Source organism: Wyeomyia smithii, chromosome 2 (assembly GCF_029784165.1).
Source record: "Wyeomyia smithii strain HCP4-BCI-WySm-NY-G18 chromosome 2, ASM2978416v1, whole genome shotgun sequence".
In the NCBI taxonomy this organism is placed as follows: domain Eukaryota; kingdom Metazoa; phylum Arthropoda; class Insecta; order Diptera; family Culicidae; genus Wyeomyia; species Wyeomyia smithii.
Window position 1 is genome coordinate 142,346,069 of NC_073695.1, and position 25,969 is coordinate 142,372,037.

The 25,969-nt window shown below is 41.0% G+C and overlaps 1 protein-coding gene across 3 annotated transcripts in view; it reads right to left on the minus strand.

The window, feature by feature from the left end:
* Positions 1-25,969, minus strand: part of LOC129722961 (coiled-coil domain-containing protein AGAP005037-like) — a 1,195,377-nt gene that overhangs the window by 652,922 nt on the left and 516,486 nt on the right. For all 3 annotated transcript variants that reach the window (XM_055676850.1, XM_055676848.1, XM_055676847.1), the window contains one exon: positions 21,940-22,002. In XM_055676850.1, the coding sequence (XP_055532825.1) occupies positions 21,940-22,002 (63 nt within the window). The remainder of the gene's footprint in view (positions 1-21,939; positions 22,003-25,969) is intronic.

Below are 25,969 nucleotides of genomic sequence, written 5' to 3' on the forward strand. Positions count from 1 at the left end.
CTAAGAAAGCAAACGTATTTACTTCCTTTCCCTTGTTTCTAAGTGTTATGGGAATAATTTGGAAATAAATATTATTTCTGAATGTTTGATGGTGATTTGTAGTTCCAGAGTTAGAAGATGAAGCGTTTTCTGTGGTTTCAAGCTTTTCTACGATTTCTTCTTTCGGCGTCGTCATCATTTTGTTGGCCTTGTCTACGTTTTTCTTATTTCTCGGATGTAGCCGTCTACTATGTTTTTCCTGGCATTTATCGATGTCACATGTTCTAGCACGTTCGCAATCTTTTATTAGATGGTTTGCTCCTAGACACCCAAAGCAAAGTCGTTTTAGTGTAACAATTTTTCTCCTTGCTTCCGTGTTCATTTTTTTGAATGTCTCACATTCATAGACTTTGTGGTCCTTTTCGCAAAATGGACATTTGTTGTAGAACTTTTTCCGGTTATCTTGGTGAATGTTTACTCTTGACTTCCTTTCAGAGCTCTCGATCGAAGGGTTAACCATCCTCTGAATTTTGGCGAGTGGTTTTATCCATTCATTCAGTATTTTTAATCTGGGCAATGAATGTTTTCTTTGCTCAATTCTTCAGCCCACTTTATTTGAATATTATAGGGCAATTTCTTTACTATAGTATCGACCAAACGAGGGTCGTTCAGATATTGAGCACAATTGATTACATTTATTGTACTCACGAGATTATCCAGTGCATCTGCTATTTCTAATAATGCACTTTTATTCTCCTTACGAATTTTTATTAGTTCGTGGAGAAGTTCGTTATAAATCGCCTCTGGTCGACCGTATGTTTCTTCTAGTCTTTCGATTATTTTCTTGACATTCTCCGGGTCGATCAGCAGTTGACTCACAGTTTTTGCGGCATTTCCACGCAGAACCTTCTGCAGCCGGTTTAAGTTTTCAAGATTAGTAAAAGCTCCTGCTTTTGTGGTTTCTTCGTATGTTTTCTTAAATTTTGGCCAATCTTTTGGCGCGCCATCAAACCTAGGCAAGTCAGCCAGAGCTTGCCTTTTCAGGTAGATTGTCCAATCTTCGTTTTGATAGGGTTGGGCCAGACTGATATCTGGAGTTGGTTCGGGTTTAACTTGGAGCTGCTTAACGAGAGCCTCCATAGTTTTCTGATGAATACGCAATATTTCTTCGGTTGTTGTCGTTCTTTCCGACGATGGTGTTCGTTTGCCTTTGGCTTGGGCTTCCAATTTCTTAAATTTTGTCTTCCATCTTTTGCTGATTTTCTGCAATCTCGTAGCATTTTTGGCATGTCCAGTAGTCCTCACTTCTCGGCGGGTCCTTCAGTCCCACGCATGCCAAGTGGAACCAACGGTCACATTCGCAGCATTCCACAAGTACACCTTTCTCGTAGGATTCGATGCACATCCGACAGTGCCCATTCGGGTTATCCACGAACTTAACCATTTTGTTAATGTTAGTTTTTATTTCGAGTGTCCGACACGCTACCGATAGTCAAGGCGGACCAAGACTCCTGTTAGCAACGACTACCTGGCCTTTCCCGTTTCCTGCTAGTTGCCTTACTACAGCGAAGGCCTATGCGTCTGGAAGGGGGAAATAGGTTACGTTCTAAAGGATTTTCTGTATACCAGTAAGGATCACTCTGGCCTGATTAAGTCTTCTAGCTAGTGTCCTCGCTAATGTGGAGGTCTATGCTTCTTGAAGAGAAATCAAAGAGTAATCACTTACTAATATAGGAAGGTTCGGTCCGTCCAATGAAACGACCAAATTCAGACTAACCATAAACTTCGATTTTATTCAATCAAAATTTCCTTATATACTAAATTGCGCTTACAATTCAATATTTACAAATCAATGTATAATACAGTCTTTAAAGTACGGCAGCGCGAGCCACCTGCCTCAAAACGCTGACCCTACGTAATTACTATTTTGTTGCCAATCGTTCTACCTGTGAGTGCATGGCTACTACATGCTACCTGCGGGAGCATTCGATTGAAATTTGATCTTCTTGTTTATTTACGTTTATTTATCTCGTCTTGTTTATTTACGTTTTGAGTTTATTGGCGCTGCTCGCGCGGGTTATGGGATTTAATTTTATCGCGGCAGTAACACGCATGTTTTTTGATGAAAAACATTAATTACTTTCAGTAGAGTTGAGATATTTACAATATCAGAATTGCAAATTGTTTTCCTTAAAAAGCTCTAAAAGTCGTTTAATGACAGTTTTAAGGTGACTCGAAATAAAGAAGTTAGAGCGCAAAATGTGTTTTTTCAATATAAATCGGTTGTTTTCTAAGATAGAGAAAAACTTTTTACAAAGTTACTTAGAATTATTGGAGCTATAACATTTTAAAATAAGTTTTTCTTCTATTAACATAGATCAGAAAGTTAGATATCGAAAATTCTGGTCACCCTAATTTTTGATAATTTTTTAATAAGCGCTTTATCATATGTAACAACTTTGTAGAAGAAAAGTTTTCTCTAAAACATTGCTATAGAGCTCAAGACCCAAATTTCCCCCTAAATTTGGTTTCTGAACCATTGTGCACTGCAAATAAAATTCACGTCGAAGTAAAGTTATTTGCTGTTGAATTCCCACTACTTGCTTAACATTTCAGAGTTGAATGAAAATCTTTCGAAATACAATAATGCACATAACGATGAAATCAACAGCAAATCACTTTATTTTCTGTTGTTATATTCATCTTTTTTGATAGGCTTAGGTATAAGATCAGTTGGATAATTATATAAATTCACAACAAATTTAAGAGACTTCTTTTTATTTTAGATTTTTCATTTTTATTCTAGATTCTAATTTATTAACAAGATGATCCTAGAGATGATCCCTGCCACTGTATCGATGCATCGATTTTAGGATCTGTAAAAGACAGCGTATCAGCGCTGTAAATAACAACAAAACGACTATTGTTATTTTAATTTAAAGGATTCTGTTTGAGCAAAAATATCGAATAGTATAGGAATTATGAACATCTCTAATTTAATCCAGAAGATAACAAATCTCCCATGTTGTGATAAATTGAGAGCCAACTTCATCCGTTAAGAGCAATTATATGTAGAGAATTAGTAGGTAATCAGTTCGAAATACACTGGCATGCAGTACGCACGTATCAATATCGATTCCACTCACATTTTAATTTAAAGGATTCTTTTTGAGCAAAAATATCGAATAGTATAGGAATTATGAACATCTCTAATTTAATCCGAAAGATAACAAATCTCCCATGTTGTGATAAATTGAGAGCCAACTTCATCCGTTAAGAGCAATTATATGTAGAGAATTAGTAGGTAATCAGTTCGAAATACACTGGCATGCAGTACGCACGTATCAATATCGATTCCACTCACATTTTATTTTGCAATTTAATCAAGGTGTTGAACTAAAGTAATTAAGCGCGCAAACATTGGTCCTTCGAGCCGGATCTCGAAGTGGATAGTTTTTCGACACTGATGTCCGGACAGTTCCCGTAAACCGAAATCTATAAGTTGTCAGCGAGAATAGAAAGGAACGCTGTGCTTTACCAAGCCGATCATCGCCATAATAGAATCCAGCGAACGCCATTGTGGAGAGGAAACAATAGACGCCGGTTTTTTGGGAAAGTAAATTGCATGATATAATGCGCGGTGCATGTTGCGCATAGTTTATGTGTTATTGGCGGATAATGAATAAGAACTGCATGCGAGTATTGTTTTATTTTCTGGCAGTATATCTCAAAGTTTACGGTTGGTCTCAATTCTGCTGGATTTGTTTGATTGTCCGTCACTATCAAGTTGTCATTTTTGCTGCATTTCACTCTTAAGTTAAATCTGTTTTCGAGGTAGCGGGGCGGAACGTCGAATCGATCGGTCGTTGTCATATAAGAGGCAGTGTATCAATCCTAGACATTGCATCTACAGTGAATATTATACAGAGTATATACAGTGATTCCAAATGCCAGCAGAACTCAGAAGATTACAAAAACGAGAGCATCAGCTGTTGAAATCGCTAGAAGGGGCGAGGTTATTCATTCAGAGGTATGACGCTGAAAAGGATGAAGGAAAAATCAGTTTGCGACTGAAGGGGCTGGAGGACACCTTCAAGGAATTTTTCACTGTTCGTGGCCAAATTGAATTACTGTTGGAAGATGCAGAAGTACAAAAGCATTCTAATTCCGAAAGAGAAGTGAAGCAAGAAGCATTAACACATCTTGACGATGAAAATGATCGCGCTATGCAGGATTTAGAAGATAAATTTTACGATATAAAGGCTGAATTACTGACTCTGCTACCGAATAGATTGCCTACACTATTACGTACATCATCACATTCTTCTATTGCACCATCAGATGGCACAGACCCACAATTCTCCAAGGTTAAGCTACCTAAAAACCGACTTCCTTTGTTCAATGGGAAGATATTTGAATGGGTACCCTTTCGTGACTCCTTTCAGAGCCTCATTCATAATAATCCGCAGCTATCAGACATGGACCGCTTAACGTATTTACGATCAGCTTTAGTTGGCGATGCGCTTCAGGAGATAAGCTCAATAGGATTGTCAGCAGCTAATTACAGTATAGCATGGACGGCATTGCAAAATCGGTTTGAAAACAAAAAACCTAATTGTTAAGGCATACCTAGATGCACTGTTTTCTGTGGAGGGTTTGAAAAAAGAGAGTTACGAACAACTCAACCATCTTTTAACCGACTTCGAGAAAAATTTGCAAATGTTGGAAAAGATTGGTCAAGAAACGTCGAGTTGGAGCACTATCCTTGCGTACATGGTTTGCTCCAAATTAGATAATGCTACACTCCGTCAGTGGGAGACTCACCACAATTCGAAGAATGTTCCAAGCTATTCAGCAATAATGGCGTTTCTTTGGTGCCATTGCGATGTACTTCGGTCAGTGGAACTAGTAGCATCATCAAGCAAATCAGGGCAGCGATTGTCAAGATCAACAGTTTGTCACGCTACCATGGCATCGATGAACAAATGTGCATTTTGTAGTGACTCATGGCCTTCGGCGTTCCAGTGTCCATGTTCCAACGAATGACTCTCAGAACGAATGGAAAGTGTAATCAAAAATAAATTATGTAGAAACTGTCTTCGATCTGGTCATTATTCGCGGGCTTGTGAAAGAGGAGCATGTCGTTATTGTCAACTGACACATCATTCAATGTTACATGGGTATCCCAGATCTTCCGTTCCGTCCTTGAAAACAATACCTCTCATATCAGAACCGCAGCCTACACACTCACAATCCAGACAAAACAATCCGAGCCAACAAGCACATTCTGAAAATACTGCCAACTCGCAACACTCCGACAATACGCCTGACATTGACATGCCTTCCACGAGCCAAAACTATGTCGCACTTCCCATTACACCAACACAAAACATTTTAATTTCAACGGCGCTTGTAACGATCAAGGATCGGTTTGGAAAACCGGTTTTGGCGCGAGCACTGTTGGATTCGTGCTCTCAACATTGCTTGATGTCCAAGGATCTTTTTAAAAGGCTCCAGTTACACGTAACTCCCTCGTACTTATCTGTTCAAGGCATTGGGTCATCACGATCTATCTCGACTAAAATTGTTTGTACTGAAGTACGTGCGAGATCCAATGCGATTTCATCATTCTGTAACCCTGACCAGACGCACCCGAAACCGACGTCAAAATTTAGCGGATGGCTTAAGCGCCACTCCCGAAGTAGGCCATTCGCCTTTCTCTGTTGCCCAGTTGATGAGAACCCTCTTACGGGCGGGTACTATTTGCTTCTGAGTTTCGGTTCGAGAACGGCTCGTCTGAGTCAGAATCCACGTCAGCAAGTCCTCACGCGACCAAGAAAATTAACCATACCAAAAACTCTATTCAATCGGATTTGCCGATTATCATCACGGGGACTGTTCTCGGTTCACTTTATCTATGAACGCTTTAGATACCATCAGAGGAGGCTGCAGAGTACAAGCAACTACAAAAAAGAAATGGAAAACGATAGCGACCTAAACGGCGATTCTTGTTAAACCAAAAATAAAATCCGAAAAAGTTTCTTAACTAGAGAATATAATTTAGCTTCTATTCATTCATATTCATTTAGCTTCTATTCATTACACGTGTTTCCTTTATTGCTAGCAGAAAAAAAATACATTAGTCTGCAACGACGGGATTCGAACCCACGCGCCCTAGCGCGGTTACTTGCTTAACTTTAACTTCTTCATCAGCGCGCGAACGCTCTCGGCTATCGCCGACTTCTTGTTACGGATCGCTTATAGCGGGTATGGCTCTGCCGACATGATCGGTAATGGGTTGAGTGCGTGAGTCGGTAAAACGATTCTAATTCTGCAGCGATTGCATCGCTGACCTAGGGTTTACCTTCGGTTTGTGGAGGCGAGCGGTTATTCACGGCCACAAAAAAAATATTATCGGTAGAGGGATTTCGATCCCACAATCTTCGTGTCGGTTCGTACTTTGGGGGTTGACACTTTCCCGAAGTGGGCTAGTCGGCCTAACCTCTGAACCAATGGTTCATTATAGCCGGTGCACGTGTACCGGACGATTTGATCATGCGCATGTCAAAGAAAAATGAGGGTGTACTCACTGACTAACATGGATTTACGTGTGACCTCTTACTGCTCCTGATATCTGCGTGATTCGCTCGGTGTCCCGCGGCGGTAGTTGCTTGTTGAATTGTTGCAGCGGATGTCCGACTGCAGCGTGGCTTGGCGTGACGACGCTCTTCTGGCTTGACGTGATGACGTCCCTCTGGCAGGTTGGCTGTTGCCGGGAATCTCTGCTCCTAGACAGTGTGGAATTGACACGGTTTCTGGCGTAGGTGGCGGCTAGAGTTGCGGTGTTTCGGCTGTTGCTGCGGTATCACCTGCGGGGGAACGAATGAACAGCCAACATGCAATGTTGGGATTAACTCCCGCACTTGCCTAGATATGAGGCACTCTACCTTATAATCGCCTTTTCTATTCACGACTCTCTTCCCAATAGGTTTTTTTCTAGCGATCCAGCTATCTTCACTCTAAAAGAAAACTATTTCAAACTTTATCGGCTAACAATTTCACCACATGGTGGATACCTTTCTACAGTAGAATCGCAGCGCGCACAAGATAACTAAAACCACTGCGGACTCTTCCACGGTCTAGAACAAAGTGGCAGAGTAACAGTTAGAAATCCCTCAGACAAACTGGCATTGTAAAATCCTCGGCCCTCGATTTCCGGCGTTCGCTGTTCGGACTCAGCCGAACCGACTCCTTTGAACTCAGAAACAAACGATTTATCTCATCTCATGGGCAACGTCACCCTCCGCTACGACCCGTCGGTGGTTTCGGCAAGTGAGCTACCCACACAATACTCGGGCTCCCCGGGATCTTGAGTGTCTAACGCTACTTCTCCTCAAACTCTTGCGGCCAATGGAGAGGATATCTTTGCTGCGAGCTTTCGGTTGATCGTCCATATTCAAGGGGTCAACCGTTTTAAATTTACTTGATTTTCGTAATGCTACATCATTCCCTTGTGGGTTTTCGAAAATTTGATTGGTGGTTAGAAAAGGTACACCAATCAAATTTTCGAAGCTAACATTGAACAGCTCCGTGTTTTTTTTCCTTTGTTGTGGTCATATGAGGTCATCGTAAGACTAACTCATCCTCTTCTTGCAGAACTACATCTGTAACTAACCATCATCGTTGTTAAACTCCGGTTTCCAGCAAAAAGGAAGGAAAATGCCACTGAAGATGACCATGTTCTACCCCTCAAATCTAAAACCATTCTTTCAATAGCTCACTTGACCATCACAAGCAGACAGCCTTTAGATAACTGGCAGTTTCCTCACACACCTTATTTTCGTAAATCATCCAACTATTTCCTCACACCTGGTTCTATCATCTTAAAATAAATTTTCTCTATCTCCAAAAATACGAATTGTAGGCCCATACCTCAGTATAATAACTGATAGAGGCACTATCGTTTCCGTCAAATTATTTCCTTCACTTTTTGTGAAATAAAACTAGCGAACTTTATCAAGATCCTCACCCTAGATAAGAATCTAAGAATATAAGGCTTTCCAAAATTCACCAAAAAAAAAACATTTGTCCGAACAATTTCATCACCCTGAATTTTCTCAAGTTCCATGAAATGTTATCTAGACAGTTTTTCCCCTCCAAACTTTCAAAGTTGGAATATACTTGCATCCTTCCGAGAAAATTACTTCAATTGATTCCATTGGTGTTTACTCATTCTCCTCAGAGTCGACTTGCACTCCGTTCACTAACAGCTTGTCCAATTATCACAAATGATCTATAGCAAGGTGCGAGCAGCTTGATTTGAGCTAGATTCCGTCTAGTTGGTCCTACCGGGCTACCAGAAAAAAAAACGCGGGAGGGAGTGTATGGCAATCTCGTCAACGTTTGAACCGACACCTGTTTGATACAATTTTACAAATCTCTTTACTTTTCCACAGATTTTTTTTAACCAAATTGACTTATCCTATTTACTTCCTAACTTTGATTTCAAACTTGCCTTGTCTAAAAGGCTCGTGATTAATGCATTTGTTTAATATTGCCTCTTTCTTACTCGTCCTAGCAGTCATCAACCTCAGCAAGTTTCAATGGAAGTTCCCGTATTCAAATAGCAGCCCGCTCCTCTCTCTTCGCAAATTCGCAAGCCGTGGAACTCACCGATAGGCTCGCTTTATGCTTTATAATATTACATTACTACTTTGGACAGGTCATCGCCCGGTTTCGTTCCGGCCAACCGAACCGCTGTACTATCTCGATTCTTCGTGGTCCGCTATTCTGTTCGAAAATTCCAATCGAAACTGTCTTTGGTCGATGGTACTGGTTATCTTTATAACAAATTTTCCTTTTTATCCTCGAAGGTTTTTTTTTCACTAATTACTGTTTGTTTGTTACATATATGAACGTCTATCCACATTAGCGCCTAGGTGTGGTGCTGGGTAAAACTTTTTTAGTTGATCGGCGAAAAATACTCCTCTTCTTTTACCGGATGTGTTTTCTAGCTCGTATGTGTGAGAACCGAGCACCTTTCTCACCACGCAGGGCTCAAACTTAGGCGCAAGTTTCTTACAGAATCCCTTTGCTTTATCTGAGAGATCGAAACATTTTTTTAACACGGTTTCTCCCGCGACATATCGCGGACAGCTGGAATTGGAGCGTAAGTTGTAACTTTTCTCGTGACGTTGATATGCCTTCTGCAGGTTTTTTCTCACCTCTTCGTATAGTTCCGTTCTCTTGCTTTCAATCTCGTTCTGCGTTTCTGCTAGGGGGGTGGGATTATCCCGAATGCTTGCGTACTCTCTTCCATTAGACACCTGATTTCTGCCAAACAGTACGAAGTACGGGGTATATTTTGTCGATTCGTAAACTGCGGTGCGAATGGCGTTTGCTACCGTTTGTATGTCATCCGCCCAATGTTTGTGATTTTTCCTCAGCGTCGCTCTAATAATGGTGGTTATTACCCGGTTAACGCGTTCGGTATTGTTAACCTGTGGGTGGTACGCTGGGGTTAACCAGTGGTTAACGTGGTAGGCTTGCAACAAATCTTTGAAGCTTTTGGAGACGAATTGCGTGCCATTGTCTGTCAAGATTATCTCCGGTACCCCAAACAACTGAAAAATCATGTTCTCTACAAACTCACACGGGGGTCCAGCCTTCCCTTCTCGAAGCGGCTGCACGAGAACGAATTTGCTGAACACGTCCGTTGCAACAAGTAGACAGGTGCACCGGTTCTGACCTGATGCTGGTAGCGGTCCAATGAAATCCAGCGTCACAAACTGCCACGGGTATACAACTGGTTTTTGGGATCCCATCGGAGGGGTGACGTTTTTATTCCCGGCTTTGCTGATTTGGCAGCGGTAACATTCACGGCAGTATTTCCTTATTTGCTCGTTCATCTTTGACCAGATGTGCTTTTCTTTAATAGCGGCCAAAGTTTTCTCGAACCCAAAGTGGGCTTTGTCGTGTATTTTTCGAATCAGTTTATCTCTTTCACCTGGTTCGGGAAATTGTTTCCACGTAAAGCGTGGGTCCGTTCGTCTAACAGGGCTTCGAACATATTTCCAAATTCTCCCATCAATTACTCGATAGTCCGCATATTTCACCGGGTCGGTGAGTATTCGCCCCGCCAATTCGTCATAATTTTGGTCCGGTTGCACGAACTTGACGACTTCGATCGACCGGGAAAGGCAATCAGCAGTGATGTTATTTTTGCCTTTCCGGTACTCCAATTCAATGTCATGAGATTGCAGGCGCAAAGCCCACCGGAGCAGCTTGGCATTCCCGGATTCGGCTTCAATCTTGAAAAGCCATAGCAGGCTTCTCGCGTCCGTCACCACCTTAAATCTCGTCCCTTCCACGTAGTGTCGGAAGTTATCGACTGCCAACAAGACCCCCAAACATTCCTTTTTCACCGCTGAATATTTGCGTTGCGTGTTGCTGAGTTTTTTGCTAAAAAATCCAACCACTCTCGTTTCGCCGTTCTGTTCCTGCACTAAGGCTGCCCCTACTGCATTTTCTGAGGCATCCGATTCGATGACAAATGGTTTTATAAAATCCGGGTTCGCTAAGACCGGGGCCGACGTCAAGACTGATTTCAGTTCAGTAAACGAGGATTCAGCCTCTTCGGTCCAAACGAACTTTTTCTTCCCTTTTTTCAAGAGGTCGGTAATGGGGCTTGTGATTCTGCTTTAGTCGGCAATGAATCGTTGGTAGAATCCAGCCAACCCCATTAAGCGCCGAATGTCCTTAACTGTTTTTGGTCGAGCATAATTGAGAATTGGCTGAATTCGAGATTGGTCGATGGAGACTCCTCTATCGGTTAACAAGTATCCCAGATACATAACCTGTTTCCTACAGAACCTAAGTTTTCCAGAGAGATCGTTAACCCTGCCTTTTTATCCTTTCTGCCACGATTTTTAGCAGACGTAAATGCTCTTCAAATGTCTCCGTTGCAATCACTATATCGTCGAGATACACGAACACAAATGGCTGAAGATTGAACCCAATCACTTTGTTCATGAGGCGACACATAGTGAACATTTGGCATTTGTTAGTCCGAAGGGACATACCTTGCATCGGAATAGTCCTCTTGATGTGCGAAAAGCTGTATAGTTCTTGCTTTCTTCCTTTAGCGGTATTTGGAAGTATGCGTCCTTCAAGTCTATTATTGAATAGTACTTAGCGTGGCCCAAGCGGTAAAATATATCCTGTATGTTTTGCATGGGATACGCATCCTTTACGGTCATGGCATTGATTCGTCTGGAGTCCAAACACACTCGAATATTTCCATTCGCTTTTCTTACCGGAGCTGACGGGTTCGTCCACTCACTGTAGCATTCCTCTATGGCGTCCAAAGTTTTGAATCGTTCTATTTCGGCATCGATCTCCTGCTGGATGTAGGGTGAGCACTTGTAAACGGGTTGGTTCCTAGGTTTAGCGTCACCCTTCAGTATTATCTCATGTTCTATCAAATTTGTTCGGCCTAGCTTGCCTGGGCGGGTGAACTCCATTTCCTTAATTGTTGTGATTCTTTGCGTTGGCTTTCCGTTAGGGCGTGCTCTGTTTCTACGTCTTCCGGGATTGGATCTGTAGGCACATCAATTGTAGGGACATTGAGTGTGTCATCGGTCTCCTTTTCGTCTACTTTCGATGACTCCCCGGTCGGTTTAACGTTGAGACAGAGAATAGCGTTCACATTGGCCCTCGTTGTCTCGATTTTCTCCGGCCCGTTGCCTGTATCGATGATCGGCGCGATTCCAAACTGCTCCCAAAAGTCGGTACCGAGAATTAACGGCCGGGACAGTTGTGGTACAATAATGGTGGGCACTAACCTAGTACCTAGTAATGGAAGATTCAGATATCCCAAGCATTTATATTTGGTTCCATCCGCAGTACTTACATGAACAGCTGCCGGGAGGATCTGAAATCCATACTGCTGTGCGAGGTCCGTCGAGTTCACCACACTAACCCCTGCCCCGGAGTCTAATAGGGCTTCTATCTCTGTGTCAAACACTTTTACTCTGATGAGTGGACATTTTCCCATGCTGATTCTTATTTGGTGTACTTTTAGTAAGGGGTCAAATTCGCTGCTTTGTTTTATTATTTTGGGTATTAATTTAGTATTTGGGACGGTTATCTTCCCGTTTTTCCATCCCGCTATTAGTTTTCCTGTCGGTTACTGGTAGGTGGACGAGGTTGGCGAATCCCTTGATCCTGATTGGGATTTCCGAACCGATATTTGATTAATCTCTCGAAGTCAGTCCAGGTGTCAAATTCGTCCACAAGAGTGAAGAACCAGTCAGATGCTGGCTCATCTAGCAGTAGATGTACATCTCTCAGTAGCTGTTTTCCGGTCACTCCCTCTCGTTGGGCGATTGTGTTTTCTTTATAAAGGAAATTCTCCACGCTTGTTGATTTTTGCTCTCCTGTAAATTTTAATTTCCACTTCTCCACCCGGTAATGTCGATCTCTATGCCGCTCCGTATGGCGCGTATGCTGCCTTACCCCGGCATTCCCCTCACTGGGACTATAGGAAACATCACTGTTCGCTCCGGGATCATCAGTATCACTTTCGCTATATTCGCCCCTCTCCACGGGGCGGGTCCGCCTACGATCTCTTCTGCTGTGCCTTTCAGTACTTGAGTATGACTGATTTTCCTCGCTAGTGGTTGCATTTCCGCATTGTGATTCTCCCTCTCTTCGATCGTTCCTTGCGCTACTTTCGGTAACCATCAGCAATAAACTAGTCATCATTCTTTCCAGATGGTTAATCTTCGTCTCCATATTCGATCCCTCCTTCGATTGAGGGGTACTCGTTGGTACCTCGGTCCGGTTTGTAGTTGCCCCAGTCTCCTGCTGAGTGTTCATTGAGTCCACATGACAATCGTCGTCGCGTGCTATTTCCTGCTACTCCTTCTGTGCCGTTTAACATTTCGTTGATGCGTTCCTTTATCATGGTTGACGGTAGGCAAATCTTGTTTTCCCTCATGCAATCTTCTATTCGACGAACTAACTCTCTCTTCATTTTCTTCTGATCTTCGGTGTGTGTTTGGCACCCTTTTGCTCGGTACCAGTAGTGTATCATCCGCGATTCAAATCTCGGTTCCACACCTATTCGGTTTAGCGACCTTGATAAGTCTGCTATCCACCTAGAAATGTGAGAGAATTCTTCCGAAATTGTATACGGTGAAGGATGATTTTTCCTTTCTTTCAGGTCTGCCTTAAATAATGTTCTTAATAGCCTTTGTTTGCCGGCAAGGTCAAGCTCACTAACTGATCCATTCAAGTATCCCCGTATGTCTATTTCATAATCAACCTCTTCAGAGTTTAAATGCTCAGCGTAAGGAAACCTCTCCATTTTCGCGTAATAGTTAAGAAAAATAACCAATTGACTTAAATAAACTTGGGTTGAGAATTGGTTCTACTTATAATGAGGGCAGGCAATCAACACTCGCAAAAATCGTTCCAGTGTTTACGGTGGAAAATATTTACAACTACAATATAACTTTAGGTATATTCACTTCTGATAATGATAGAAATCTAGGAATATGTCTTCAATTCATGAAACAATAAATTATGTTTGTGGCCCCAAGATGGGCGCCAATTGTAACCCTGACCAGACGCACCCGAACACGACGTCAAAATTTAGCGGATGGCTTAAGCGCCACTCCCGAAGGAGGCCATTCGCCTTTCTCTGTTGCCCAGCTGATGAGACCCCTCTTACGGGCGGGTACTGTTTGCTTCTGAGTTTCGGTTCGAGAACGGCTCGTCTGAGTCAGAATCCACGTCAGCAAGTCCTCACGCGACCAAGAAAATTAACCATACCAAAAACTCTATTCAATCGGATTTGCCGATTATCATCACGGGGACTGTTCTCGGTCCACTTCATCTATGAACGCTTTAGATAACATCAGAGGAGGCTGCAGAGTACAAGCCAGCCCTACTTGCAACTACAAAAAAGAAATGGAAAACGATAGCGACCTAAACGGCGATTCTTGTTAAACCAAAAATAAAATCCGAAAAAGTTTCTTAACTAGAGAATTTAATTTAGCTTCTATTCATTCATATTCATTTAGCTTCTATTCATTACACGTGTTTCCTTTATTGCTAGCAGAAAAAAAAAACATTAGTCTGCAGCGACGGGATTCGAACCCACGTGCCCTAGCGCAGTTACTTGCTTAACTTTAACTTCTTCATCAGCGCGCGAACGCTCTCAGCTATCGCCGACTTCTTGTTACGGATCGCTTATAGCGGGTATGGCTCTGCCGACATGATCGGTAATGGGTTGAGTGCGTCAGTCGGTGAAACGATTCTAATTCTGCAGCGATTGCATCGCTGACCTAGGGTTTACCTTCGGTTTGTGGAGGCGAGCGGTTATTCACGGCCACAAAAAAAATATTATCGGTAGAGGGATTTCAATCCCACGATCTTCGTGTCGGTTCGTATTTTGGGGGTTGACACTTTCCCGAAGTGGGCTAGACGGCCTAACCTCTGAACCAATGGTTCATTATAGCCGGTGCACGTGTACCGGACGATTTGATCATGCGCATGTCAAAGATAAATGAGGGTGTACTCACTGACTAACATGGATTTACGTGTGACCTCTTACTGCTCCTGATATCTGCGTGATTCGCTCGGTGTCCCGCGGCGGTAGTTGCTTGTTGAATTGTTGCAGCGGATGTCCGACTGCAGCGTGGCTTGCCGTGACGACGCTCTTCCGGCTTGACGTGATGACGTCCCTCTGGCAGGTTGGCTGTTGCCGGGAATCTGCTCCTAGACAGTGTGGAATTGACACGGTTTCTGGCGTAGGTGGCGGCTAGAGTTGCGGTGTTTCGGCAGTTGCTGCGGTATCACCTGCGCGGGAACGAAAGAACAGCCAACATGCAATGTTGGGATTCACTCCCGCACTTGCCTAGATATGAGGCACTCTACCTTATAATCGCCTTTTCTATTCACGACTCTCTTCCCAATAGGTTTTTTTCTAGCGAGCCAGCTATCTTCACTCTAAAAGAAAACTATTTCAAACTTTATCGGCTAACAATTTCACCACATGGTGGATATCTTTTACAGTATAATCGCGGCGCGCACAAGATAACTAAAACCACTGCGGGCTCTTCCACGGTTTAGAACAAAGTGGCAGAGTAACAGTTAGAAATCCCTCAGACAAACTGGCATTGTAAAATCCTCGGCCCTCGATTTCCGGCGTTCGCTGTTCGGACTCAGCCGAACCGACTCCTTTGAACTCAGGAACAAACGATTTACAGATCTAACTTTACGAGAGAAGTTAGCTCATCCCATGGGCAACGTCACCCTCCGCTACGACCCGTCGGTGGTTTCGGCAAGTGAGCTTCCCACACAATACTCGGGCTCCCCGGGATCTTGAGTGTCTAATGCTACTTCTCCTCAAACTCTTGCGGCCAATGTAGAGGATATCTTTGCTGTGAGCTTTCGGTTGATCGTCCATATTCAAGGGGTCAACCGTTTTAAATTTACTTGATTTTCGTAATGCTACAATTCATGGAAGAGATGCAATTTTACGTGTTACCGAAACTTACCGTTCCGCTACCGACGGCTTATTGTAATATCTGCGAATTGAATCTTCCAGATCACGATTCTCTGGCTGATCCCGCTTTCAATAAATCATGCCCAGTTGATTTGATCATCGGAGCTGAATATTATATGGATTTGCTAGATAGAGATTGTCAAAAAGCCACAGCTGCAGGCCCTACTCTGCAGAAACCTTTGTTGGGGTGGATAGTGTCAGGTCGAGTCCCTAATGATACTATCTGTCAATCTTATTCTCTTGCACACACATGTACAGCAACGCACATCGAAGAGCAACTTACCCGATTTTGGGAGTTAGAAACATGTCGAAGCAGCAGTCTACAATCGGTCGAAGAGTCGGAATGCGAAGAATTTTTCGAACAAACTACAGTGAGCAGACAGTATGTGAGTAGAGAAAGAACGAAAAATAAGCGAACTGGAAATATGATGCACGACGGGATGCGGTATATTTTTCCAAATCTGCATCATATTTCCAGTTCGCTTATTTCTCGTTCTTTCTCTACTCACATACTGTCTGCTTAATGAACTTGCGTGTTAACGGGAAAAAGCCGTATTAAAATAAAAATTCAGTTCGAAAAAACTACAGTGAGAGACGCACAAGGAAGATACATTGTGACTTTACCGAAGAAGGAAATTATCCTAAGCAGGCTCGGTGAATCGCGGTCAACCGCTTTGAAACGTTTCATGGAACTCGAGCGGCGTTTTGCAACCAATCCGGTGTTAAAAAAATGTATTCTGAATTTATCAATGAATATATAGATCTTGGTCGTATGAAGGAGATAACCATAGAAGAAGAGGATGAAATGAAGCCCAAAACATACTACCTTCCCCATCATGCTGTTTTGAAGCCTGAAAGTACTACCACAAAACTTCGAGTGGTCTTTGATGCTTCCTGTCGCACTACTACGGGTATTTCTTTAAACGATGGATTGATGGTTGGGCCTGTTGTCCAAGAAGACTTCTCAGCATTTCTCTACGTTTTCATACGCATCGCCTAGCAATTGTAGCAGATATCGCTAAGATGTATCGCATGGTACGCGTTTGTGCAGCTGACCAACCGAACTTTTAAACTTACCACTGTTACATATGGCACTGCTTCTGCACCATATCTCGCCACGAAATGCCTGCAGTTAGCTAAAGAACGAACCAAAACACATACTGCTGCTGCTAAAGTACTTAAAGAAGACTTCTATGTGGATGATATGCTGTCAGAAGTCAATACTGTGGAAGAAGGAGAACTGTTGATAGAGGAGTTGATTGATCTTCTACAGTCAGCTGGATTTTTACTTCGAAAATGGAACTCAAACAGTGAAGAGTTGATGCAGAATGTGCCAGAACACCTTAGAGATGAACGAACCATGTTGGAGTTAGATTCGTCCAGTGCGACCATTAAAACTCTAGGACTAGTTTGGGAACCAAATACCGACAGTTTTCGATTTAGCACACCAACATGGGAAAACGACACTCCCATCACTAAAAGAATAATTCTTTCCGACGCTTCTCGAATATTTGATCCATTGGGTATCGTTGGCCCGGTTGTCATTCAAGCGAAACTATTCATCCAAAATTTATGGAAACTTCAGTGCTCATGGGACGATCCAATTTCTCATGAAATGCAAGAATATTGGCTAGAATATCGACGCAATTTGGCAGCATTAGACGATATATTAGTGCCTCGATGGATCGGTGTTGGCGAAGAAACCGACTACGTGGAATTTCACGGGTTTTGTGACGCTTCTGAAAAGGCTTATGGTGCATGTATTTACCTGAGAACAGTAACAAAGAGTGGGGCGATTGTAGTGCGATTGGTGACCTCTAAATAACGGGTCGCTCCTCTCGACAATCCAAAAAAGAAAAAGAAACGTCAAACCATTCCAGGACTGGAATTATCATCCGCTTTGCTACTCGCTCACTTGTACGAAAAGGTTATGCAGGGTTTACGGATTCCCGGGAAGCTGTTCCTTTGGACTGATTCAATGATCGTCAAATGTTGGCTGTCCTCGTTGCCATCCAGGTGGAAGCAGTTTGTGGCAAACAGAGTATATGAAATTCAGCATATCACGAGACATGGTGTTTGGAAACATGTTGCAGGTGTTGAAAATCCGGCAGATGTAATCTCTCGTGACATGACTCCTGCACAACTCAAGTATCAAACAATGTGGTTCAGCGGACCCCAATGGCTTTTATTGGATGAAGCTCAGTGGTCCAGAACACAAGCAACTATTGATTCGGAACTTGATGTAACAGAGTTGGAAGAGAGCTGCGTTACGGTAACACTTCAGGGCACTCCTCCCAGTGAATTTTTCGGATTAAGATCGTCGTTCACGGAACTGATACGGCTCGCAGCGATAGTGAAACGCTTTCAATTCAACGCTCGAAAGACAAACCGCAAGTGTAGATGACTCGGATTATTGACAACTACCGACCTCAATGAAGCTCTTGTAACTTTAGTGAAGCTTGCTCAACAAGAAAGTTTTCCCCAGGAACTTGCTGACTTGACAATACGGGGCTGTGTTCAGGATTCATCAAGAATTCAATCCCTCAACCCGATCATTATAGAAGGCGTCCTCTGTGTTGGAGGACGTTTACGAAATGCTTGTATTTCTGAGAGTCGTAAGCATCCTTATATTTTAGATCCACAACATCCGTTGACAAAAATCATTGAGGTACATTATCATCGAAAGCTGTTTCATGCCGGGCAACAACTATTGATCTCAATGACGCGTGAGCGATTCTGGCCAATTCACATCAGAAGCCTTGTACGGAAGGTAATTCACGAGTGCGTTTTTTTGCTTTCGTGCAAAACCCAAGGCACTAGATTAAATTATGGCCGATCTTCCTTCTGAAAGAGTAACTCCATGTACGGCATTCAGAAGAGTTGGGATTGATTATTGTGGTCCATTCTTAATAACCTACCCGTATCGCCGCTGTCAGCCAGTAAAATGCTTCGTCGCTGTTTTCATTTGTTTAGTCACTAAGGCAATCCATTAGGAGATAGTGGCTGATCTAACAACCCAGGCATTTGTGTCATTCTTAAGACGGTTTTTGTCTCGGCGCGGTGGGCCAAATTTAATCATGTGCGACAACGCAAAGAATTTTGTTGAGGCGAAACGAGAGTTGGACGAACTCCGTACGTTATTCTGCAACCAAAAATTTCAAAAGAAAAAGAATCAGCAGATGACGCTATAGAATTTCAATTCATTCCGGCGCGTTCACCAAATTTTGGAGGACTGTGGGAATCTGCAGTGAAATCGTTCAAGACCTTATTTTAACGAACCATTGGATTGCATGTTCTCGTATATGATCAAATGCAAACGGTCTTAGTTCAAATTGAGGCAATTTTGAACTCTCGACCGCTCACTCCTATCAGCAACGATGCAGATGACTATGAAACGTTGACATCAGGGCATTTTTTGATTCAACGACCGCTAACTTCAATTCCTGAACCCGATTTAGCAGAGATTCCTCAAAAAAGATTGTCAGTTTGGCAGAGATCACAAGCTTTCATGCAGGTGATATGGAAAAGGTGGTCAACACAATACTTATCGAATCTGCATAATCGGACGAAATGGACTCGTCGAAGAGATAATATTCAAGAGGGCACTATGGTTGTTCTCAAGGAGGAAAATCTTCCACCGTTGAAATGGTTGTTAGCAAGAGTAACAGAAATTCGAAAGGGACCTGATGGAAACGTACGAGTTGTCAAGGCAAAAACAAAGGACGGTAGTTATATTAGAGCAATTTCCAAAATTTGCGTGCTGCCGATTCTTGACAATTTTTCATCTAAAGAGGAGACAGCGGCTTCTCCAACGGCGGAGGCATATAAGCCTCCGCAGTCCAGTTAAGTTAAGTGTATTTTAATAATTCAAATAGTTAATGTAATGTTTTGTCTTAGTCATATCTCATCTCGGCTTGGGAGCTTCGTATACAACTAATGCTTCCGCACTGCACATCGACTTACGACACTTCTTTTGAAGCAATGTTACACGCCTTCATCAACTGAACCGAAAGAAGCATATCACACGCATCACACTCAGCAACACGTCAGCACGTCCAGCACGTCCAGCAAACCCGACACGGATTAACAACGCCGAGGGTCGTTTGTGGAGGCCATGGGGCTTCCTCTCCAGAGAACGAAAACCATCATCAAGAGGGATTGAGAATTCTGCAGTTGATAATGCGAACACACCGGCATCGCAACATTAGTATACTGGAAGGCACATGAAGGGAGAACATCACCGATCAACAATTTACAACAAGAAATACAGTCCACTTAACCAAATTACCTCTAGCTAACGCAATTAAAATAGTTGAGTGGGAGACCTTTAAATTTGTAATCTATAAGATTCCAAGGCGGCCGACTTATGTTTGAGCAAAAATATCGAATAGTATAGGAATTATTCATAATTCTTTAATCTTTAATTTAATCCAGAAGATAACAAATCTCCCATGTTGTGATAAATTGAGAGCCAACTTAATCCGTTAAGAGCAATTATATGTAGAGAATTAGTAGGTAATCAGTTCGAAATACACTGGCATGCAGTACGCACGTATCAATATCGATTCCACTCACATTTTATTTTGCAATTTAATCAAGGTGTTGAACTAAAGTAATTACGCGCGCAAACAGATTCAATAAAACTTGCGCTCAAATAACTTTTTGATCTCTGGGTCAATGTGCTGCTTACACCGTTCGCCATCGTCACTATTTTTACTTGAAGTAATCGTGACATTTTTTGTAGTGTGCTATGCAAAATGGCGCTAACGTCACTTCTTATTTTTGATATTTCTCTGCTGATTTTCAATTTTATTTTAAACAGCAATAAGTATTTTGAAGGAGACTGCCCATACTATAGTAATACGTAAAAAAATGAAATTTCTAAAATTTGGCACTTACGTCAAAATGCCAGCCCACGGCAGAGATGATTAACAACAATCGTGGAAAATTTACTGAATTAGCGCTGGAGCGATTTGCGGAGGATAAGTATTTAATTAACGAAATTGTTATTGTTATCTTTCTACGTGTAATTTAAATTGCAGTTTAGTTAAGTGAAGTGTTAATAAAAAAATAAAATTTAGTGTTGATCACTAAGTACTAGAATACATTTCTATTTTTCAAATATATTTCAAAATATTCAGGCTACGCCCATAATTCTAACAAAGCCTTAACACATAATTTTATGTGGATTTCGTCATTCAAAATAACACACCCCGATTTCTTGGTTAGAAGTTTGTCAGCAAGTTTCATAGTCCTCGGTTTCACTTATGAATCTAATGAATCTAGTACCTAGTTTTTCACCATATCTTGTACTGATGCTGAAGGATGCCGCTCATAGTAATCTCTTATCTTCCTGTACATTGTAGAGTCAGCAGGCTCGTGTTTTCTACCATGTCTCAGGGCATCTGTAAATGTATACTCTTCACCATACTTTGGCAATGAAATTTGAACTGCTCCAACACTCAAACCTTCTTCCTCGACTAATTTGCAGATCGAAATACCACTATCGAAGCCCCATTAGTGCACAATTCGTTTTGTTTGGTCGAGAGAAAGGCCATGTATTTTCAAACTACCGCGGAAAACGTTAAGAAATGATAATATCTGCTTCATTAGAATGTAAAAAACAGTACGCAGCCAAAGTTGGACTGAAGACTGCACGTTGTTTGAAATGGCGGGTAGTTGTTAGTGGATTTGTAATTATCGGAACAATTTATACTTTCAAAGAGCACATTGAGGATATCCAATCGAAGTGTAATGGATATTTAGAATACTCATATCGTTCTATCAATAGGAATTTTAGATTTTGTCTCAAGAATAAATTGTTCATTTACAAATAAATATTTAGGCTAGTCGTATCAAATGTAATGTGCAGTCTCCATCTGGAAAAGTTGTTGTATCTACAAGCACGAAGAAGATGCTTCGAAGGATTTAGAATAAACTCTTGAAAATAACATCAAGCGTCTTCCCTGGTTCAGCACAAATGAACAGAACTCTTTAATGTGAAAACATGTCAAACCAAATTATCAATGAATTCCTAGCTCACTTTTTATTTTAGTCAGTAAAATAAATATAAAATAAGGTTTTATTTTAATAGTTTTTTGCTTGTCACAATTTACAATTTTCCTACAATAGTATTCACTTAACTGCGATAGCAATTATAATCTATTGAAATAATAAAATTTTAAATATATAAAACCGGATTCATTGCCACCGTGTGTTCTACCATACGCAATAAAAATGCTACAAATAATATTAGTAATTAATTAAACCAATACAATACTCACCATCCCCCTCCCCCCAATTATATAAACAAAAAGGCATTTGGCATAAAAAAATTTGTTTCGAAAATTTCATACACTATTGCCTATTTCATTTCCTTTACTTACCTTACTCTTATGAATGTGTTGATGCTGAAATTCTGAATCGAATTCTGGTTCACTGAAGTAGCTCTGAAATCATACAAACATTGATTTTATGCATTATGCAGAGAATTTTTATCAAAGAAAACGTTATATTTTGTAGAGTAAGCAGTTTAAAATCGTTATGTGCTCGACAAAAAAAGTACCTTTACGCGTCCAACGGAGTACCCGGATACTCACAAATTAAAATTCTTATAACTTTTGCAGTTTTCCTCCTATTTCGATAGTTTTAGCACCAAAAGATTCAGAAGCTAATTTTTTTAAGATGCGTTAGTGGTATCCCGGAAGAATTTTCTTATTCCCAGAGATCCGGTTTTCCGGAATCATATTCAAAAAAAAAAAAAAACAAACTGCGAATGTGCGTATAGTTGAAAGAGAGCATGGATGACCTTTATAATTTTTGTCTTACAGTGACTAGCCGCTTGTTGCCAAAAATCTTCTTATTAAAGGAAAAAATCTGCAAATTTTATTGAGTTTTCTAACAAAAATAAGCAGGTTCACATACTGTAATTGAGTTTCAGGTGACCAACTTTTTACGCAGGTTCAACCATTTTTACTCTAACTGAGTAAGAGCTTCATACATTTACTTTGTATTCATAACGAACTCGTATTTAAATACCCAGCAGTGAGGAGATCGCAGCAAGCTGCGGCCGCGAAGGGACGCAACTTTTCCGCGTGTGATTTTTCACTTACGTTTTTCCAGCACTGAAGTTAGTGAAAGCTTATGTGTTTGAAGATGTATTGGCCGAAAGTGGAAGAAGAATTGATGATTTGATCAACTAAAAAATGAGCACGGACAATTGGACAAATTGAATCATTGGAGCAGAAAATGTACTGATTGCTTGACTGTCTACTCAAAGTAAACTTTAAGTCCTATCGACAGTCGAAAGGGTGGCTTGTGCCTGGTGAGAGTTGTCCTCAAGAATGTAGTAATCATCCGGTAAAGTATTGACCAGTTATTTTTGGAAAGCATCTTCGTTTCCTGTATCATTAGTCCGGGATAGTAAAGAGTTTAAATCTTTGGAATGAATACCTCCTACGAAATTTGGTGCTCTGTGTTTGATCGTCATTTGCATCGAGAGAGCAAGTGTGTAAGCATCTGAGTTCAATGAGTTTAAAATAGACATGGTGCATAATTTATCATTGGGAACATGTCTTATGAAGTGTAATTAATTCAGGACTTATGGTAATTGATATATGGAAAATTGAAGTAAAAACTGTTTGTGAGAAAACAAAGAAATCATGCGGAAATTTAGATATAACTATAATTCATGTATGATCTCGGCATAAAATGATACATCACTCTACCTTCAGCTCTACCAAGTTGCACAATATTGCATCCTCGGTTTGACCTGCATCGAAAAATTCTTCACACATATTTTTTGCTCGGTTATCAAATCATGAAACTACTGTAATACTCTGAATTAGTAATAAAAATGATTCTCACTCGACGGGAACGAAACAAGAATGCAAAAAAAAACCGCGATAAGCTTAGAATTTATTCGACGCCCTGCAATAAAAAATACTGTAAAAACATAATTTGAGAATTTCGGGGTATTTTGTGACTCAAACTCATGTCAATGGTATACTTATAATGACAACTTTGAACGTTTGAAATTTTTTTTATTGTTTTTATGCATATTTGCAATTTAAGGCTTTGGATGCATGGAACTCTGCCAACTTCTGGATACAATAGGTGACTTCGTTCATTTACGCACACCAGTAGATTCGTTCAACGCGTTTAAGTTCACCCTCGGTGGTTTCCAAAAGATTTCGCGCGTGTTACTATAATTTTACCGAGTATAATTAATTAAATTCAACAGACTGAATTTGATACTCCGAAGGATCTATATGAGAAAAATCGCGTATTTTTACTTCGTTTTCTTATATAACCCAGCTCCAATATAAAAAATGGTATAATATCTGATACAAACCACGCACACGTGTATCTGGCCCCAACAGCATGTCTCGATGTTGGTTTAAACCGGATTCAAATCATAGAATCAATTACACTTCTGATATTTACTAGACTAGATACACACACTGTCGCGTGTGGCGTTACATTAATTGAAAATTGAATTGAATTACGCATATTTTTGCTCATTATTGTTCATCATTGTTTTCAATTTTTGTTATTTATCACTATTTAATTTATCTGCAGAATGCACAATTGGCATTTGACGAACGGTAGCTGTCGTTTATTTCATGAATAATAATAATAATAATCCACATTACATTAAGAGAGCGAGTAATGGCGCTATAACCATAAGCTAAAAATGCTAGGACTAGAGTTAGTACTCAAGTTCCAACCGTAACAGTTGAAGCGAATAAAGGCGCTATATCCTTGGTTTCGAAACCCGAACATAACGAGGAAATGCCTATGTTCCAACCCAGGAAATTGGTCAACAAAGGAGTGTACTTTTTAAGCTTTGTTTCTTCCAACGAATTAGGTATATTACTTTTCACATACGGAGCGGTTGGTACGGATTGTCCCCGTTCTTAGATTATTTTGTATTATATTGCGTTACACAGTAGGCCTAGCCGATTACAAGAAAAATTTATGGAAATCATTTTTTAAAAAATGGTGGATATCATTTTCCAGGATCCTTTCACGTACTGGGTGTGTTAGTGTAGTCTAGACTAGACTAGATTATATAACAAGCTCGTATTTAAATACCCAGCCGTAAAAATACTCTCCTCCATTGACGAGTAATGGAAGATATACAGCCGTGCGCCAATGAGATGTATGAAAAAAAAAAGACATTCAAATATCGTTTAACGATAGGGTTCGAAAGTTTGATTATCTCGAAAAAAGTCCCCATGCAAAATTTCAGCTAAATAGTACTTCGGGAACACGTGCCTCAAAGTGATCAATGTTTCAACTTTTTGAATAATGACAAAAATGCACACCGATTTTTTTATGCCAAAGGCCTTGAAAATTCATGAAACGTCGAGATCTGGTGTAGTTAACCGAAAAAAATATTTTTTGGAAATAATCCACTTTCTGGCGTTTAAAAATTTTCGAGCTGGAGCCAATGGAACATATGAGAAAAAATTGAGTTTCGTATTTCGTTTAGCAGTAGAGCTAATGAATTTTTTGAGAAGATGAAACTTTTGAGCCTTATCGTTAAACGAAATTCGAAAAATCTATTTTAATTGGAACCCTCATACACAAGTTACGGTTGGGTATTTGTATTCGAGCTCGACGTGAAGCCCGCTATTGATTAGCGAAACTGTGAATCTTCCACTTAATTTCTTCAAATGTTTAAATGCGACCATGTGCGATCGAAAAACTTAGGACAGAAGAGAGTTTTCAGAAGTTCTACTCTGAAGCAACGAATGCATTGAAGGAATTACAGCGTTAGAAATCCAGCTTCGAGAATCGCCTTATTTAAAACCGATGGCAACCAACGATACTGAGGTATTCTATTCACGAAAAAATACTGAGAAAATGGAACGATTCAACCGTCAGCCTAAATTCTGAATTTTGCGATAGGCGTTGTTTGATCAGTGTTTACCATCAGACCAATTTTACAGTCAAACAGGTTTTGCATTGTTCTGATGTAATCAAACATGTAAAACTGTGATTGGTTCTTTCTTAAAAATGACGCTTGAAAATGACAGTAAAAAAAACTGACATTTTCACTCCCAGATGCTGGACCGGACATCCGAAACGGAAGTATGCGGATCGTCAGTTTCAACTTTGACGCGAATCAGGCTGGCTCACCAAAAAATTGACTGATATCGTTAACATTGAAAAAACTGCAGACTATTCATCAATGCTTATTGCTTATATTTCAGACTTTTCTTTTGGATTTTTTCACCTAATATCAATCACATACATGAGAAAATTGCGTGGTGGGGCAATGCAAACGCGTGGGGGGGCTAACCCCCTCTAGCCCCCCCCCCCCCGGTATCTACGTGCCTGATCCAACAGCAAATATTGGTGCGGTTTAAAAATCAACACGCATAGAGATTGCAAAGAATTTCGTGACGT